The 18974-nt window shown below is 40.5% G+C and overlaps 1 protein-coding gene across 1 annotated transcript; it reads right to left on the bottom strand.

Annotated features, from left to right (window-relative positions):
• Positions 1–742: 742 nt before the first annotated feature.
• On the bottom strand, positions 743–5847 carry LOC147309791 (uncharacterized). Its single transcript, XM_086269823.1, has one exon. It carries the CDS (start codon positions 5801–5803, stop codon positions 5015–5017), a length of 789 nt encoding a protein of 262 aa, XP_086125949.1. The 5' UTR covers positions 5804–5847; the 3' UTR covers positions 743–5014.
• Between the last annotated feature and the right edge of the window lie 13127 nt (positions 5848–18974).

Consider the following 18974-nt stretch of genomic DNA (forward strand, 5'->3'; position numbering starts at 1 on the left):
CCCCCGCTGACCCCAGTAGGCACTCCCACACTCCGCGACCCGCCAGGGAAAGAGGGCCCAGGCCCATCCAGACCGGGGCCCAGTGCAGCAGCGCCTCCCGGCCCCACAGAGCCCGGGACAGTTCACCCAACCCCACCACAGAGAAAACTGCACCCACCCCACCATCCACTCATCTTCCAGACTACATAAGACAGTAAACGCCCAGGCTGAGATCTTCCTCCACCTCTCCTGTGTCTCCCCCTCCTGCAGAGAGAGTCCCTGAAGAGAGGAAAGCTCCTGCAGATGTGACCATCTCCCCCACCAGTTGAAGAGCCCCCCAGGCGGCTCGACGCACCGGCGGCACCCTGCTCCAGGGCTGGGCCCCCATGCACCCACCCGCCCACAACCCCGGCAACATACCAACCAGGATCCAAGCCCCCGAGGCCCGGCCCGGGCCCCAGCCCGGAGACGGAGCGCCCCCACAACCTCACGCCCATCCCGGACCCACCCAGGGGCAGCCAGGCTACCAGGTCAGTAACCCACGTCCGTCAGCACAGACCCTCCCCTAGCCCCGCTGCACGCAGCCGCGAGGAAACAGTCACCTGAGAGCCAACAGAGCCCCCAACCGGACATGACCGCTACCCCGGGTTGAGCCCCCCAAGGAAGATGCCTCCGGGGAACCCCCCGACACCCTAAGCCTGTCCCTACCCCCACACCAATCACAACAGTGAAGGGGGGACCAAACTATGACCCCCCACCCCCACTAGGTGATGGAGCTGATAAAAGGAGCCCAGAGCAATTGATCTGATGTGGTGGCAGAGGCTGTATCAAGACTAATGTAATCTAATAGATAATTTCTATATTGGTTAGAATTAAGATTATTTTTATTTTTCCAGTTCATGAGGACTGTTTTCTTGGCTATGCATAGGGCAGTGAAAACCATATGGGCTATGTTCTTTTCTGAAGTGACATTATCTAAGCTGCCCAACAAACACACTAAGGGGGAAGTTGGAATGTTACATTTCAGACACTTTGATAAGTCTTCACATATCTCGCGCCAAAACTTTTGCACTGGTGGACAGAACCAAAGAGCGTGGATGTAATTGTCTGGTGTATTGCCTTGACAGTGTGAGCAGTTGTTGGAAGATGTAAAGCCCATCTTGAACATCCGATGACCTGTATAGTGCACTCTATGTAGTATTTTGTATTGTATTAATTGCAGACTGGGATTTTTAATTAATTTAAAGGTTTTTAAGCAAATCTGAGACCAGAGGTTTTGGTCTAAGCTGACTGATAAATCTGCTTCCCACTTTGCAATAGGAAGGGATATTGATTCATCTAATTTAGAAAGTGTTCTGTATATTTTAGATAATAATTTGGGGGATTTAAGAGTAAGAAAATGTGCCGCACTTAGTGGTGTTTGTAATTCAACTTGACTGAGGTTAAATTTCTTTTTTACTATGGATTTAATTTGTTGATATTCTAAAAATCTTGTCTTGTTGATCCCATATTGTGCAACTAGTCTGTCAAATGGAATAAATTCTGTTCCCTCTAATATATGTTCTAAGTATTTAATTCCTTTACAACTCCATTCTGGGAAATTAATCATATTATTGTTTTGTAATATGTCAGGGTTATTCCAGATAGGTGTACGTTTGCATGGGATTAATGAAGACTCCGTTATTTTTAGAAACTCCCACCATGCTGTCAGAGAAAAGCTGATGTTGATACTTTTAAAGCATTCATGTCTTTTGATGTTTGAGCTAATAAATGGTAGGTCTGAAATCTCTAGATCCTTGCATAGTGCCTGTTCAACATCTAGCCAGGGCTCAACTAAGAAGGTATGTTTTAACCATTCTGAGATGAACTGAAGCCTGTTGGCTAAGAAGTATTGGTAAAAATTAGGCAGATCTAATCCTCCTCTATCCTTGGTTCTTTGTAGCGTTTTTAAGCTGATACGCGGGGGTTTATCTTTCCAAAGGAATTTGGAAATATATGAATCCAGAGATCTGAACCAATCTTGTGATGGTTTGTTAGGGATCATCAAAAATAAGTAATTTATTTTTGGCAAGATCATCATTTTTATAGTGGCGACCCTTCCCATGAGTGATATGGGTAAAGATTTCCATCTAGTCAGATCGCCTTCTACTTTCTTTAGAAGTGGGATGTGGTTTAGTTTAGTTAAGTCTGAAAGCTTAGGAGAGATATTAATACCTAAATATTTAATATTTCCGGATTGCAGTGGGGCAGAGGAAGAATTATGGAAGGAGCAGTTAATGGGGAGAACTGTAGATTTTGGCCAGTTAATTGAATAATCTGAAACTCTTGAAAACCAGTTTATTAAAGTAATTACCTCTGAGAGGTTGGTTTGTGTGTTTTGTAGAAAAAGCAACACATCATCCGCATAGAGACTGATTTTATGTTCTATGTTCTTACATTTTATGCCCTTAATTGTTGTAGCCTGTCTAAATGCTGCTGCTAGAGGTTCGATAAAAATTGCAAAAAGTGAAGGGGAGAGTGGGCATCCCTGTCTGGTGCCCCTCAGGAGACAGAAGCTGGAGGATGTCTGGTCATTTGTTCTGATACGAGCTGTTGGGGAATTGTATAATATTCTTATCCAGTTTATGAAAGAGTTTCCAAAACCAAATTTGTGTAAAGTTGCGAATAAAAATTTCCAGTTAACTCTGTCAAATGCTTTTTCTGCATCTAGAGATAATATTATGGTTTCGATGTTTTTATCGTATGAGTAGTCTATTAAATTAAGTAATCTACGAGTGTTTGTTGAGGAGTGCCGACCTTTTATGAAACCAGTTTGGTCAGGATGAATTAAGAGGGGGGTCATTTTCTCTAATCTCTTTGAGAGAGCTTTGCAGATTATTTTAAGGTCTACATTTAAAAGAGAAATTGGACGATAGCTTGAGGGAAATAAAGGGTCTTTGCCTGGTTTTAGCAGGAGACTAATGTTGGCAGAATTCATATTTGGTGGTAGTCTGCCATTTTCCTCGATTTCCTGCAACATGCCGTGGAATACTGGTGCCAAAATTGTCCAGAATTCTTTGTAGAATTCTGCAGGGAAGCCGTCTGGACCTGGAGCCTTATTATTGGGCATACTTATCAGGGCTTCCTGGAGTTCACTTGGCGTCAGTGGCGAATCCAGTTCCATTGCTTGACTGTCTAGTAATTTTGGAAGAGTTACGTTGTCAAGAAACAGATCAATTTCATTTTTAGATGGGTTTATTTGTGGTGAGTATAAAGTTTCATAGAAATCCCTAAAAATGTTGTTTATTCTTCCAGGATCATATATTGTGTTCCCCGATAAATCTTTAGCAGCACATATAGTGGTTTTTTCTTTATTTATTTTTAGCTGGTTAGCTAGAAATCGACCTGATTTGTTACTGTGTTCAAAATTCTGCAAGCGTAGTCTTTGTATAAGGAATTGTGTTTTTTTATTAATAATTTCATTTAATTCTAGTTTTGTTTTGCATATTTTGTTCAATGTTTCCTGATCTTGGTTGCACGCGTAGGCTTCTTCTAGTGATTTGATGGTTTTTTCTAATTCCTGAATATTTTTGTTTTCTTCTTTCTTTTTGTGTGATGAGAAAGAAATTATTTTACCTCTCATCACAGCTTTACCTGCTTCCCATAGAACAGAAGCAGATATTCCGAGAGTGTCATTAAAGTCTAAATATGAAGTCCATTCCTTTTTAAAATATTTAATAAAGTCTTCATCTTTAAGTAGTGATATATTAAATCTCCAGTTTTTTCTTGGCGTAGTGTTATTCTTGTGCATTAGTGTTAAAGATACAGGAGCATGATCGCTGACAGCTATAGGATGAATCTCAGTGTCTGAAATGTCACACAGCAGTGAGCTGCTGACCAAAAAATAATCCAAACGAGAGTAAGAGTGATGAACATGCGAGAAAAAAGTATATTCCTTACTGGTGGGGTGAAGAGAGCGCCATGCATCGCAAAGACCAAAGTCGCTCATATACTGATTGATTATATTTGTGGACTGCCAATTGCGCTGAGTTCCTGTTGTGTTGAGCCTATCCATGTCTTCATTTAGTCCAAGGTTGAGGTCACCGCCAAGAATGAGTGTGCAATCAAGGTGTTCAGAGAGTGCACTAAAAAATCCGTGGAAGAATGAGGGTTCATCAACATTTGGACCATATATACTTACAATACATAGTTTTTTGTTCAATATTGATAGTTTAATAATTAGAAATCTACCCTCTGGATCTATAACTGTATCGAGTACTGTAAAATTAACATTTTTATGTATTAAAATTGCTACTCCCCGTTGTCTAGAATTATAACAGGCTGCAAACACGTTAGGAAACTCAGGTGTTTTAAGTTCGTTTAAACCTGTGACAGGTCTGTGAGTTTCTTGTAATAAAACAACATCTGCCTGTAGTTTTTTAAGCTGGTTAAATATCTTTAACCTCTTTCCTCTGGAGCCAGCTCCATTTACATTCCATGTGACAAACCTCAGCATGCCCATAATTGTGTGTGTATGTCTAATGATGTACGCTGGGTGTTTCGTTTAGACAGATGGAGAGGATGTGGAAACATCACTTGTTTGTAAATAGAAAGAGAAAAAGAAGTGTGGTGAGAGGCTCCATAAGTCTGACTATGTGTGTGAATATTCACTAATATGAACAAGCGTGGCTTGCTTATGTGTCCTGCAAGTCTGTGCGTGCTGTGAGGCTGTTGTGAATGTGCCGCCGTTGAGCTGATGTGTTTGCGTGATCGTGGTGTGAAAATATGGAGAAATAGAGGGTGTTGTTTGTAGGTGAGTGGGGAAGTGGGTGATCACAGCAGTGAAAGACAGGAGAAAGAAAGAAACCACATGAACTGTGAGCAACATCAAAAAAAAAGAAACAAAACGGAAACATTCCAATTAAAGCAATGACGGAGGGTGACGGTGTTATATCTGCTATGACATCATACTGATATTACTAGGTTAAACACATTTTAAAGGAGAAAGTGTGAATGAATAAGAAAAGAGTGTAGCGGGTTCTTATCTGGAGTGCAGTCAATATAACCACGGTGTGGTGCCGGGGTCGCGGTAGAGCTGTCCGTCCACGTAGAGCCGGTCCACGGCGATGACAGCACAGGAGCCTTTCTGGATAAAGCTACGTCGAACTGGGAACAGGACCTTGCGTCGTTCCAGGATCTCTTTGGGGAACTGGTCGTTCACGCTGAAGTCCGTTCCTTTCAGCTCTCTGCCGCGACTCTTCACCTGTTCCTTTTGTTTGAATTGACCGAATTTGGCCACAATAGGCCGTGGTCTCCCGGTCCGCGACCGCACGCCCCCCAAGCGATGCACTCTATCGAAATCGATGTTCTTTACGATGTCCTCCGGCAGCTTCAGGTGGATTTTAATGAAGCTTTTCACCGTTGCCTCCGCGTCCTCTCCGGCAGATTCTGGAATACCAGAAAACACAAGATTATCTCTCATGCTACGGGCTTGTAGATCGATAACGGATTCTTTTATTTTTTTATTTTCAATGTTTAGCTGGGTCACGTTATCGGTGAGAGATTTAACCGACTCCCGTAGCGTGGCATTTTCAGCGGCAAGCGATTCCACCTGCTGCTGGCTGAATTCCAGGGATTCTCTCAGAGATTTAAATTCCCGGTGTAAAATCTCCACCAGGGCCAGCCTCGCATCGAAACTGGACAATCGCTTGTCGATTGACTCCAGGATGTCTGCGATGTCATTGCCGGCAGGCGATGTTGTACCGGGGGAGTCTGCCGGGCGATATCTCTTCGATGACGGCGTCTCAATTTTGGTCGGGGAGGATGTACTGTGGGCCTTCTTCATTACTAAATCTTGAAAACAGCGGTCGATGTAATCTTGGAGAGCGTCTAAACTCTCCCCGTTGTCATCCAGGGTGTTAAAGGTGATAGGACAGATGATGTTAGTTATATGACAATTGATTAGTATATTTGGTAATACTGAAGCTTGAAAAACCTTTGTTAAACTCTATGCTACCATTTGCTTTTTTTTCTCCGCCAAAATCTCCGGCGTCTGACGTCACCTACAACATGGGTCGCTTACCATGTCCGTCACTTCCGTCACTTACCTGCGTCCCCTATTCATTCATTTTAGACTTTTGATCCCTTTACCCCGAGTCCGAAAGTGTATATTTATTTTCTTACTCTTCTTATATTTATTGTTTGTTTACTTGCACTGCTGTAACTGGAGCCTCGTCGTCTCGTCTCTCTGGACTGTATGTAGCGGAGATGACAATAAAGTTTACTTTGACTTCAGCAGCGAGCAGGCGTACCGAGGGCTCTCGTGCTCACTTTTCACATATAGAATTTAGAAAAAACATCGGTGCAAATTCTAAGTCTGTATCATAATGTCTGCTGTTTTCGTGTTCGTTGCTTTGCTTTTATTTTGTTTTATTTTGCAAGTTGGTTACTAGATGCCGCTCCTGCCAGCCGAGAATACCCCGCCGCCCTGCCCTCTCCTCCCTGTGCCGCAAACAGCAGGCGCACCTCGCAAATGGAGAGTGCCTTTACTCCCATCAAATGGGTGATAGAAAGCCAATCGGTGCCTATGCCATTCCCAAAATGCGCTGGCATGACATCGGGGCAGCATCAGTACAACCAATTTATGTTTTTGCAGATGCCCGTGATGCCGCTCCCCACCACGATGCCGATTATTATTTATCTAAACACAACAAGTTGCAGATTTTCAACACGTTCTTACGGTGGCCCCTAGAGACAAAGCACTTACAAACTCCAAAACACTTGCAAAATCCAAAACACTTGCAAAATCCAAAACACATGCAAACTCCAAAACACTTGCAAAATCCAAAACACATGCAAACTCCAAAACACTTGCAAACCCCAAAACACATGCAAATTCCAAAACACAACGGAAGTGCTCCAGGACGCTAGGGGCAGCGTTGAGCTTTTGTTACCTAGTAACTACACAAGCCAGGAAGTACCAATGACCGGATTTGGAGTGTATCCCAATTCAGGGTCTGCAGCCTTAAAGGCCGCATTTCAAGGCCAATTACGTCACAGCGAGACAACAAAGGCTGTCCCAATTCAAAGGCTGCTCGAAATGCGGCCCTCAAATGCGTCCTTAATTTCCCTGAATTTTAAGGATGGGTCGGTGTAGCCTTCATGGCCCAACATATCCCAGATTCCATAGCGCGGCGGTGGTGTGGATAATTTTGCCGAAAAAACGGCAGAAGAGTAAACTTTCAGAAGTAAGTACTGAATATTATGTCACTTATTTATGCGCAAATGTTTTTATAATGAAGAACATTAAAACATTACTGTTGGCCACATGTCGGCAAAGTTATGTGACATTAGCGACGTTTGTACTAACTTGGTTTTAAAGCCTTTACTTCAAAATATACGCCGTTCAACAGTTGACTTTAAACATACAGAGAATGTGATGATTTTATGTATAATTAAAGTCAGTCATATATCCACAAACACAACAAGCTGAAAGTCAGTGATGCTGCTCGGTTTGCAGTCCTGAATATCACGGCACAAGCAGGATTCACTGCGCTGTTAATGTTAGCTATGTTATATTGCTGCCTCTGTTCGGTGGTGTCGAGCCAAACGGACTTTAACGTGTGTTTGAACGAGCTGACGGTTCACTCGTTAAGCTGAAAGAAAGATGCTTTAATCACAGGAGTCACACATGTGTCCACTGAACCATCTGGGAACTCTTCTTGTTTTGTAATAACACAATCCTCCTTCTTTTGTGCTGTTTTGTAGCAGTGTATACACCTGAGACTGTCACCTGTCTGTCTGTCCTGCACTCTCTCTCTTTTTCTTTCTCTCTGATTGTGCAATAAAAGTATGAACATTCATTTAGAAGTTACACTTGTGTTTGAATCTTGCAGCTTATCACACATTTGATTTCCATGTGTGACAACTGCAAGTGGCCAGAGTGAGGACAGACTGAGGGACCCACTGCTGCACGTCATCTGTGAGGCTTTGCACCCCTGATGATCCACCAGGACAAACTCAGCAGTGTGTGAGGAAGAGGAGGAGGAAGAGCCAGCAGCAGCTGACAGATGGAGAGAATAGACTGTTCCCTGTTTGTGAAGGACTGCTAGGAAAGTTTAACATAACTGTCTGTGCTGAATCAGTCTTATTAGGTAATGTTCAAATAATTGTATCATTCCAGTGTTTTCAGTGTGGGAGAAAGTACTCAGGGCCTTCAAGTTACACACTATGAAAGGCAGCAACAAGTGTAATATTCAGAAACCTAAAGTATGTATCAGCAGCAGAATGGAGCTAAAAATAAATGTTTGTTCCAGTTCTATGAAGCTTTGAGTATTTTGGATTAGTAGTACTGCTATGTTTGTTGCATCATATTGCTGTAATTGTTTATATCCTTTATATATTCTGAGGTAAGTTGATCTATAGTGTTACATCATATTCTGTAAGGATGTTATGTGTATGTATACTTTCTGCCCAGTTTGACCCATTTAGCAGAAGTCAGCCTGTTTAAGGCTCTGATATCTATTCTGTATGACTTAAAGCAGTTATGACATGGTCTGATTTTCTCACCCAATAAAGGAATATTTCATATATCAGTCTACTCTTCATTTTATCAGAAACAGTTATCACAGCTTGTACATTTTCTTTTTATAAATATATGTAAGCAATGAGCCAAATTTAGTAATGCCAACACACTGAAGGAACAACATTTGTCTCTTATATATGATACACCTATATATGCACTGTCAAAGATACTTGTCTTTGAGTGAAGATTTAAGGTGATAAGACATATAAATAACTGCAACTTGAATCTGTACTGAGGCTCAGTATTTGACACAGAGTTCATGTTCACTGCTGTAATAGCTAATAATGATTAATATAATAACTATAATATTGGCCATATTATATTTACATTACCAAAGTGATATGACTTTAGTCTCATGAACAACATCAGCTAATTGTTATTTACTAACTAATCTTAAATGACTGTTCAGTACAGAAATGAAGCCCAAAAATCATGTTTTACTGTCCTGTGGTCTCAGCCTCAGATACTTATCAAATCACACAAAACTCTTGTAGAAACAAACAAACAAATGAACAAAATATGTTCTCCTTCATTTCTGTCAAACAAAGTTGTATGACACGTTTCCAGCGGTTCGTATTATGGTTGCTAGGCAACCTGGGAAGCGCAACGGAGACTAGACCGTCCCATACAGACAAACTTGCCGTTTATTTTGCAAATCGAGCTCAACACTGCCCCTAGTGTCCTGGAGCACTTCCGTTGTGTTTTGAATTTTGCAAGTGTTTTGGATTTTGTACGTGTTTTGGAGTTTGCAAGTGTTTTGGAGTTTGTACGTGTTTTGGATTTTGTACGTGTTTTGGAGTTTGCAAGTGTTTTGGAGTTTGTACGTGCTTTGTCTCTAGGGGCCACCGTACGTTCTCACTCCCTAAGCGTAATATTTTACGCTAGGTGATTTTACATCACACGTTTTGTTTTTGTTTTGTTAAAAGCACTGACTTACCTTAATACAGATGAGTAATATAGACAGCATTGTATATGACCAATATATAAACTACATCATACATCAGATTTTTACATGTTGATTATATGAATATGTTATTTATTGCAATATTGTGAGTGACCACTAAGAGAGAGTATTAACAAGGCTATAAAGTTCTACCATTTAAAGCTCAGTGACACAAAAAAAACTGAGCTACACAATGGAATACAAAGGTGTTTGAATATGAGATATGCACCAGTTTTCCTAATAATCTGGGACACTGTGATCTGTGGTATCTATGTCCGCGGGTTGGGAATGCATCCTTTAGGCTGGGGTTGAGTATTCTGTGGAACAAGTTTGCTCTGACACACCTCACTGTACTCCCTGAGATGAGCACTCTTATCATCTACTTTGTTAAAACAATGTTATGACATCCGGTTAATAGTAATAGTGTAATTAAGTACATTTAGCCAAGTAACTGCACTTTGGTAGTAGTTTCAAACAGGCCTATATGGTATGGCATGTCATTCCATCCATCCATTGTCAATTATCTGTGTCCATATTGCAGGGGCACAAGCCTAAACCATGATGCCAGACCTCCTTCCCCATGACCTCCCTCCCCAAAGACACCTCCAGGTCTTCGCTGTGACTACCAAGATATTGTTAAATAAGTTGAGGAATATACAGTGGGGAAATAATTATTTTGGTTTGCTCACTTCCAAAGAAATGAAATGAACAGTCTCTCATTTTTATATATGTTTCATTTTAAAGGAGAGAGAATATGAACCAAAAATCCAGACGAAACACATTACATAAAAGTTATAAACTGATCTGTATGTCACTGAGTGGACCGTAGATGGATTGTGGAACAACTACAGTGATGTGGACACTGAATCTTCTGATTTATTTCTCAATCTACTTCTCTGTGTGTCCCGAGGTACTTGAACTCCTCCACCTGGGAATCATGTGCTCTGAAAAAAAGCATAAATGGGATTTTGAACTAATTACTTTCTTAATTAATTACATGTGGAAGAGTGATAATAATAATAATAATAATAATAATAATAATAATAATAATACATTTTATTTGAGGGTGCCTTTCAAAAACCTAAGGTCACCTTAGAAAAGAACAAAATTAATAAAAGAAGCAATAGTCATAAAATACATGAAATAAGTTAAAATTGCAAAAACAGAACTTGACAACAGATAAAATCAGCACTAAAGCGAATAAGCCAGTTTGAACAGATGTGTTTTGAGCTGTGACTTAAATGCGGGAAGAGCGACTATATTTCTTATGGTTGGAGGAAGAGAGTTCCACAGCCGAGGAGCAGAGCAACTGAAGGCTCTGTTCCCCATAGTTGTAAGGCGTACGGACGGAACAGTAAGATGAATAGCAGATGAGGATCTGAGAGGGTGGGTAATAGTGGTGATATGGAGCAGGTCACACAAAAAGGAAGGAGCAGATTTATGGATACACTTGTACGTGAGAAGTAAGATTTTAAAGGTTATCCTGGCTTCTACAGGCAACCAGTGAAGCTGCTGAAGAACTGGGGTAATATGAGCTCTTGACAGAGTACGAGTTATAACCCGCGCTGCGAAATTTTGAAGAAGTTGGAGTTTATGAAGGGACCTTTTAGAGAGACCAAATAAGAGGGAATTGCAGTAATCAATACGGGACGTAATAAGGCTATGGACAAGGATGGCAGCAGCATGGGGAGTAAGGAAGGGACGGAGTCGGTTAATATTATATAAGTGGAAGTATGCAGACCGGGTTATATAATTAATGTGAGACTGGAATGAAAGAGTATTATCAAGTATGACACCCAAACTCTTAACCTGAGGGGAGGGATGGGTGGGAGAACTTTCAATGTTAATGGAAAAACTGTGGGATTTGGATAAGATAGAGGCTGTACCAACAAGTAAAACTTCTGTTTTATTACTGTTAAGTTTAAAGAAATTGGAGGAGAACCAGGATCTAATCTCGATAAGACAGTTTGAGAGGGAGGTAGGTGGGAGGGATGAATTGGGTTTAGAAGAAATGTAGAGCTGGGTGTCATCAGCATAACAGTGAAAATGTGTATTATATTTTCAAAATATATGACCAATAGTTAGCATGTAAATAATGAATAAAAGAGGCCCTAATACTGAACCCTGGGGCACACCAGCAGAAACAGGATGGAGACTTGAAGAGTGGGATTTAAATTGGATAAACTGAATGCGGTCTGAGAGATAGGAGGTGAACCAGGCAAGGGGGGTGTGACTAATGCCAATGGACGCTAACTGGTTTAGGAGGATATTGTGAGAAATGGTATCAAACGCTGCACTAAGATCAAGAAGGATGAGGATGGATAGGAGACCAGAATCAGCTGCCATCAGAAGGTCATTGGTAATCCTTAACAGAGCAGTTTCTGTGCTATGATTGGGGTGGAAACCAGACTTTAATTGTTCATAGAGATTATGGTTATTGAGGTGTAAGTGAAGCTGGGAGGGGAGAACTTTTTCAAGAATTTTTGAAATAAAGGGGAGATTTGATATAGGGTGAAGATTATCAAAGTTATTGGGGTCTGCACCAGGCTTTTTGGGAGTTGGAATAACAGAAGCCTTTTTCAGAGATGAAGGAACGATTCCAGTGTTGAGGGAGGAATGGATAATACTGGTTATGAGAGGCGCTAACAAGGGAATACAGGTTTTAACTAACACAGTGGGAAGAGGGTCAAGGTGACAAGTGGATGATTTAGATTTTATAATAAGACTAGATACCTCAGTTATGGAGGGAAGAGTAAAGCTTGAAAATAACTGACAGGAAGACAGTGGGGGAAACAGGAAATTAAGAAGCTCCTGCAGAGTTAAGTTGACGGTGGATATCTGAGATTTTATGGGTGAAAAAAAGATAAGAGAATTACAAAACTCAGCAGAATACATATGGAAGGGGAATATGACTGGAGGTTTTGTAATTTTACTGAACAATGAAAAGAGAGACCTGTAGTTATCTTCATTAGAACTGATTAAACCAGAGTAGTTTGAGTATTTGGCTGAAACAATGCAGCCCTTAGAGAACAAAACATGATCATTATACATTTCTTTATGTATAGTAAGTCCAGTTTTCATGAATAGACGTTCGAGTTGGCGTCCTTTAGCTTTAAGATGACGCAGGTTGGGGGTAAACCATGGTGCTGAACGGGAAAATTAGACAGTTCGATGTTTAAGGGGAGCAAATATGTTAAGAAGGTTATGGAGGTTGACATTATAATGAGAAACAAGTTCATGAGGGGTTGAGGAGCTGTGGATAGATGGAAGGTCATGGATGGCAGATGAAAAAACAGCTGGGTTAATATTACTAATTTTCCTAAAAGTGATATTACGAGGAGTACAGGTTTTGAAAGTGGTTATGTTTGCATTAAAAGAAATAAACATGTGATCAGACTGGGGAATCAATGTGTCTTTACAATGTGTAGGGGTAATACCACAACAACAGAGCAAATCCAAGATATGTCCTTTAGAATGAGTAGAAAACTTTATGTACTGTAGAAGCCCAAAACTTTCCAGGCAGGGGGTAAAATCTCTGGAAAGGAGGATTTTGTCACTGTCCATATGAATATTGAAGTCACCAACAATTATCAGATTTAGAGAAAGTATAGAGAAATGAGTGAGTAGAGCAGCAAATTCATTTAAAAACTCCTTATTTGGCTTAGGTGGCCGATATACATATACTGGTGGGGATAGATCCAGGGAGCTGTAATGCAATGTTTTCAAATGAATGGGAGAGAGGGGCAGAGACAGGGAGAACTTTCCAGTGCTTCCGGTGAATTATCGCGAGACCCCCGCCCCTCCCCGAGTTGCGAGGTTGACAGGTATAAACAAACTCAGATGGAATGGAGTTATTGAGAGAAACAAAATCATTGGGCTGTTGCCACGTTTCAGTCAGGCAAAGAAAATCCAACTTACGATCGGAGATCCTGGATGAGATGTCCCTTACCAGTGAGGGAGCGGATGTTTAATAGACTGAAGTTGATACTAGAGTTACCTTTCCTGACAGGCTGTTGTGACTGATACACAGTCACAACAGCCTGGCATCTCCTCCTCATGCTGGTTACCAGCTTGGTCACACACTGGTGTGGGTTGGCATCCCATTTTTCAACCAGCATTTGTCACAAGTCATTGAAAGTGATTGTGCTGGTCACTGTGACACAAACAACACTCACGCTGATTCCACAAGTGCACAATGAGGTTTTAGTCAGAAATGCATGTGTGACATTCCATCCACTCCACTCCTAAATTATGGGTGTAATCTGTAGTATCTAGCTCCGTGGGTTGGGAATGTATCCTCTTAATTGTGGTTGGGTATTCTGTTTCCTCTGGCACTCCTCACTGTGTTGACTCAGATAAGCACTTGAAAAATCCGAAATAGTCTCATCATTTACTTTGTTAAAACAATGTATCCTGTTAAGAGTCATTACAGTTAACGTAGGTAAGTACATCAAGTCAAGCAAATGTACTTTAGTAGTAGTTTAACCTTCCTGCCTTCTTGGGACCTTTTTGTGCCACTGCTATGTGTTAAATGGCTGCCATTTCCACTGTGTTCAGTGGAATATAACCAAACTTGCCACAGGATAGTTTTTACCTGTCAATGTTAATATTCCAGTGTGAATTCCTTAAATCAGCCTAAAATGGCTGAGCAGCAGAAATCCCCACACCCATCACCCTGGGGACCATTTTCTGCCCATTGACTTCCATTATAAACGCTATTTTTCAACCCCAAATTATCATCATATGATTTTATTTTTTCTTCTTTTCTTGGATGTCAATGAAGACTCAGGGCCTTGAAGTTTTAATTTTTAAATTGCAAAAAAAATGCAAAAAAAATAATGGCAGGTCAAAATGTATGTTGGTGCCAATCTTTGGTCCATCTAAAGGCCTACTTATAATGACAATCACATATTACTTCAACTGGTTTTTTGTGGAAATATTTAGTTTCGTTTTTTGGTTTTTGGGGCTTATAACACAGGGCGCTCATGTAATAACACTGGGATTTCCCAGTGTTATTACATGAGGGTTAAAACAACGAAAATATAATTAAAACTTTACATGAATATTTCAGGGAGAAGTAGTTTTACAAGGTTGGCTAATTTAAAGTGGAATAAAATATGGATATATGGTCTTTTTATGGCGTGGCTGAGAATGGTCCCTAGGGTGATGGGTGTGAGTTTTTTAAAGGATGGCAGGAGGGTTAACTAATTTACCATTTAACTAAAGTACATACAGTTTGAACACTCACCAATAGCCAAGAGCCTTCACAGTGACACTAAAAGCGAAGTGGAGATTGGTAACTACATTCTAATGGGGAAATATCAGATCAGGTCTGTAACATCAAAATCTATGCTTTAATCTTAAAGCTATTTCATTCTCACCACACAGGGATATCATTTAGCATATTTATTTCTAAACAAACAAACAAACATACATTCAGCCTAATGGTATAGTATTAAAAAAATAAGATTATTCTTTACATGTTTATATAAAACAGGTAATACTTGTGCCGCTTCAGATACAAAAAATTGGCACCTATAAATTTAAACATCAAATACTTGCATATATTTCAGTTTTTCAAACAGGGGGAATTTCATCTCAGGTGCCCATAATACCTACACCAACAAGTAAAATGACTGAAATAGGGACATAATTAGGAAGAGAGAGATTCGAGAATTCAGGTTAAATGAATGGCTACTTTGACCTTGAGCCACTGCTAATAGCTAAAGTGTAGCTTTTAATCATTGTCACATGTTCCGGTGCATTTAAGAACTGGCTGAACATAACTGTACCAGCCTGATTAAAATCTGCTTCAAAGTGAGTATACCCCTAAAGTAAAATGTCCAAATTGTGCCCAGTTGGTCATTTCCCTTCCAGGAGTCATGTGACACGTTAGTTTTACAAGGTCTCAGGTACAGATAAAGAACAGGTGTGTTGAATTTGATGTTATTGCTCTCACACTCTCTCACTGGTCACTGGAAGTTTATCATGCCACATCATAGGAAAGTATTCTCTGAGGATCTGATAAAAAGAATCGTTATTGTACATAAAGATAGCCTAAGCTATAAGAAAATTGCCAACACCATGAAAATGAGCTGCAGCATGGTGGTCAAGACCATACAGCAGTTTAACAGCACAGGTTCCAGTCAGAACCTAACATAACTTCGCCATGGTTGACCAAAGAAGTTGAGTGCACGTGCTTCGCATCATAGAGGTTGTCTTTTGAAAATAGATGTATGATTGCTGCCAGCATTGCTGCAGAGGTTGGAGGTGTGAAGGGTCAGCCTGTCAGTGCTCAGACCATACGCTCCGCACAATGCATCAAACGGCTGTCGTCCCAGAAGGAAGCCTCTTCTAAAGATAATGCACAAGAAAGCCCGCAAACATTTTGCTAAAGACAAGCAGACTAAGGACATGTATTACCTGTGGTCTGATGAGACCAAGATAAACTTATTTGGTTCAGATGGTGTCAAGGGTGTGTGGTGGCATCCAGGTGAGGAGTACAAAGGCAAGTGTGTCTTGCCTACAGTCAAGCATGGTGGTGGAATGTCATTGTTTGGGGCTGCAGTAACTAGCATCTTATGCTTTCCCCCTTATGGTTTCTAGCAAGGATGAGCAGTTGGGTGTTGGGGAAAGCCATGTTCATTAGCTAATCGGTACAAATAAATGATTTTTGACTACAGAACTCACTATGAGCTTGAATGCTGATTAAAGTCAGTTCTGTAGTTCAAACATTAGCTCTACTGCTAATGTCTGAACATTAGCAGTAGAGCTCCACGACTGGAGAACTGGACAGGTCTTTCAGGAACTGTATTAAACTGGTTCAAAACATACTTAGAAAACAGGAAATACTTTGTATCAATAGGTAACTTCACATCTGAGCAGACAAGTATCAGATGTGGAGTTCCCCAAGGTTCCATCTTGGGACCCTTTCTGTTTAACATTTACATGCTCCCATTGGCACAGATTATAAAGAACAACAAAATAAACTATCATAGCTATGCAGATGACACACAAATATATATCACAATGTCACCAGGAGACCAAGGCCCTGTACAGGCTCTTGGTAAATGCATCGAGGAAATTAATGACTGGTTGTGCCACAATTTTCTCCAGCTAAACAAAAACAAAACTGAGGTAATAGTCTTTGGTGCCAAAGAAAAACGATTACAGGTCACCAGAGAACTTCAATCTATACATCTAAAAACCACAAACCAGGTGAGAAATTTGGGTGTAGTGATGGATGCAGACCTAAACTTAGAAAAACACATTAAGACAATAACAAAATCAGCTTACTATTACCTCAAGAATATTTCAAGGATAAAAGATCTGATGTCTCAACAGGACCTGGAAAAACTAGTCCATGCATTCATCTTTAGTAGGCTTGATTACTGTAACAGCATCTTTACAGGTCTACCTAAAAAAATCAGTCAGACAACTACAGCTCATTCAGAACTCTGCTGCTCGAGTCCTCACTAAGACCAAAAAAGTGGACCACATCAGTCCAGCTCTGAGGTCTTTACACTGGCTGCCTGTCCATCAGAGGATAGACTTTAAAGTCCTGATGGTGGTCTATAAAGCTCTGAATGGTTTAGGACCAAAATACATCAGTGACCTCCTGACCCAGTATGAACCTTCCAGACCCCTCAGGTCATCTGGATCCGGTTTTTTATCAGTTCCCAGAGTCAGAACCAGACACGGGGAAGCTGCATTCAGCTTTTATGCTCCTTATATCTGGAACAAACTCCCAGAAAGCCTCAGATCAGCTGAAACACTCAGTTTATTTAAATCCAGGTTGAAGACTCACCTGTTCTCAGCTGCATTTGAATAAAGCACCAAATCCACACTTTTAAGCTTAAATTTCAAAACTTACATTTAACTACTGATTTTATCTACTGTTCTGATTTTATCTGTTTTGATTTTATATACTGTTTTGTTTGTTTGTAAATTAGTTAGTTTGTTTGCTTGTTTTAATCAGTTTTAAATCATGCTTTTTATTTGTTTTTGTTTCATCACTAAAAACAGCCATAATGCTCGAGTCTTATTTTCTACAGTTGACAGGCTAACAAACCCTCCTGTGTCAGTGGCAGCTGAACTTCATTCGACCATGGCCTGCAATGACTTTGCCAAATTCTTCACTGAAAAAATCCAAAAAATTAGACAAGCAATTGGTACATCAACAGCAGATCCAGGATATGTACTGTGTCCACCAAAAAACTGTTTAAACACCATGAAACAGTTTCAACCTATTAACAGCAAAGACCTGGAGGACATCTTAGGTAAACTGAACTCCTCCTCCTGCTGTTTAGATGTCCTGCCAACAAGTTTTTTCAAAAAGGTCTCAAAGACTTTAGAGTCAGACCTGTTACAGATCGTCAACTTTTCTTTATTATCAGGTGTGTTTCCAGAATCACTAAAAACTGCTGTAATCAAACCTATACTGAAAAAGGACAATCTTGACAAGACACAAATGAACAACTACAGGCCGATCTCAAATCTCCCGTTTTTAAGTAAGATCATTGAAAAAGCAGTTTCTCAACAGCTCAGTTACTTCTTAAAACAGAATAATTGCTACGATGCCTTCCAGTCAGGTTTTAGACAGAACCACAGCACTGAAACCGCTCTGACCAAAGTGTTTAATGACATATGTCTGAATACAGACAGTGGAAAAATGTCAGTCCTAGTTTTACTGGATCTCAGTGCAGCATTTGATACAGTTGACCACAACATATTACTCAAACGACTGGAGAACTGGACAGGTCTTTCAGGAACTGTACTAAACTGGTTCAAAACATACGTAGAAAACAGGAAATACTTTGTATCAATAGGTAACTTCACATCTGAGCAGACAAGTATCACATGTGGAGTTCCCCAAGGTTCCATCTTGGGACCCCTTCTGTTTAACATCTACATGCTCCCACTGGCACAGATTATAAACAACAACAAAATAAACTATCACAGCTATGCAGATGACACACAAATATATATCACAATGTCACCAGGAGACCGAGGCCCTGTACAGGCTCTTGGTAAATGCATTGAGGAAATCAATGACTGGTTGTGCCACAATTTTCTCCAGCTAAACAAAAACAAAACTGAGGTAATAGTCTTTGGCGCCAAAGAAAAACGATTACAGGTCACCAGAGAACTTCAATCTATACATCTAAAAACCACAAACCAGGCGAGAAATTTGGGTGTAGTGATGGATGCAGACCTAAACTTAGAAAAACACATTAAGACTAACAAAATCAGCTTACTATCACCTCAAGAATATATCAAGGATAAAAGATCTGATGTCTCAACAGGACCTGGAAAAACTAGTCCATGCATTCATCTTTAGTAGGCTTGATTACTGTAACAGCATCTTTACAGGTCTACCTAAAAAATCAGTCAGACAACTACAGCTCATTCAGAACTCTGCTGCTCGAGTCCTCACTAAGACCAAAAAAGTGGACCACATCAGTCCAGCTCTGAGGTCCTTACACTGGC

The sequence above is a fragment of the Aulonocara sp. 'chitande type north' Nkhata Bay genome, linkage group LG17, assembly GCF_057382095.1.
Source record: "Aulonocara sp. 'chitande type north' Nkhata Bay isolate Kocher_YH1m ecotype deep benthic linkage group LG17, A_spYH_male_GT1.1, whole genome shotgun sequence".
In the NCBI taxonomy this organism is placed as follows: Eukaryota; Metazoa; Chordata; class Actinopteri; order Cichliformes; family Cichlidae; genus Aulonocara; species Aulonocara sp. 'chitande type north' Nkhata Bay.

What these genes read in the sequence shown, in the direction of transcription:
- LOC147309791 (XM_086269823.1), bottom strand. Translation starts at nt 5,803, where the DNA reads ATGAAGAAGGCCCACAGTACATCCTCCCCGACCAAAATTGAGACGCCG.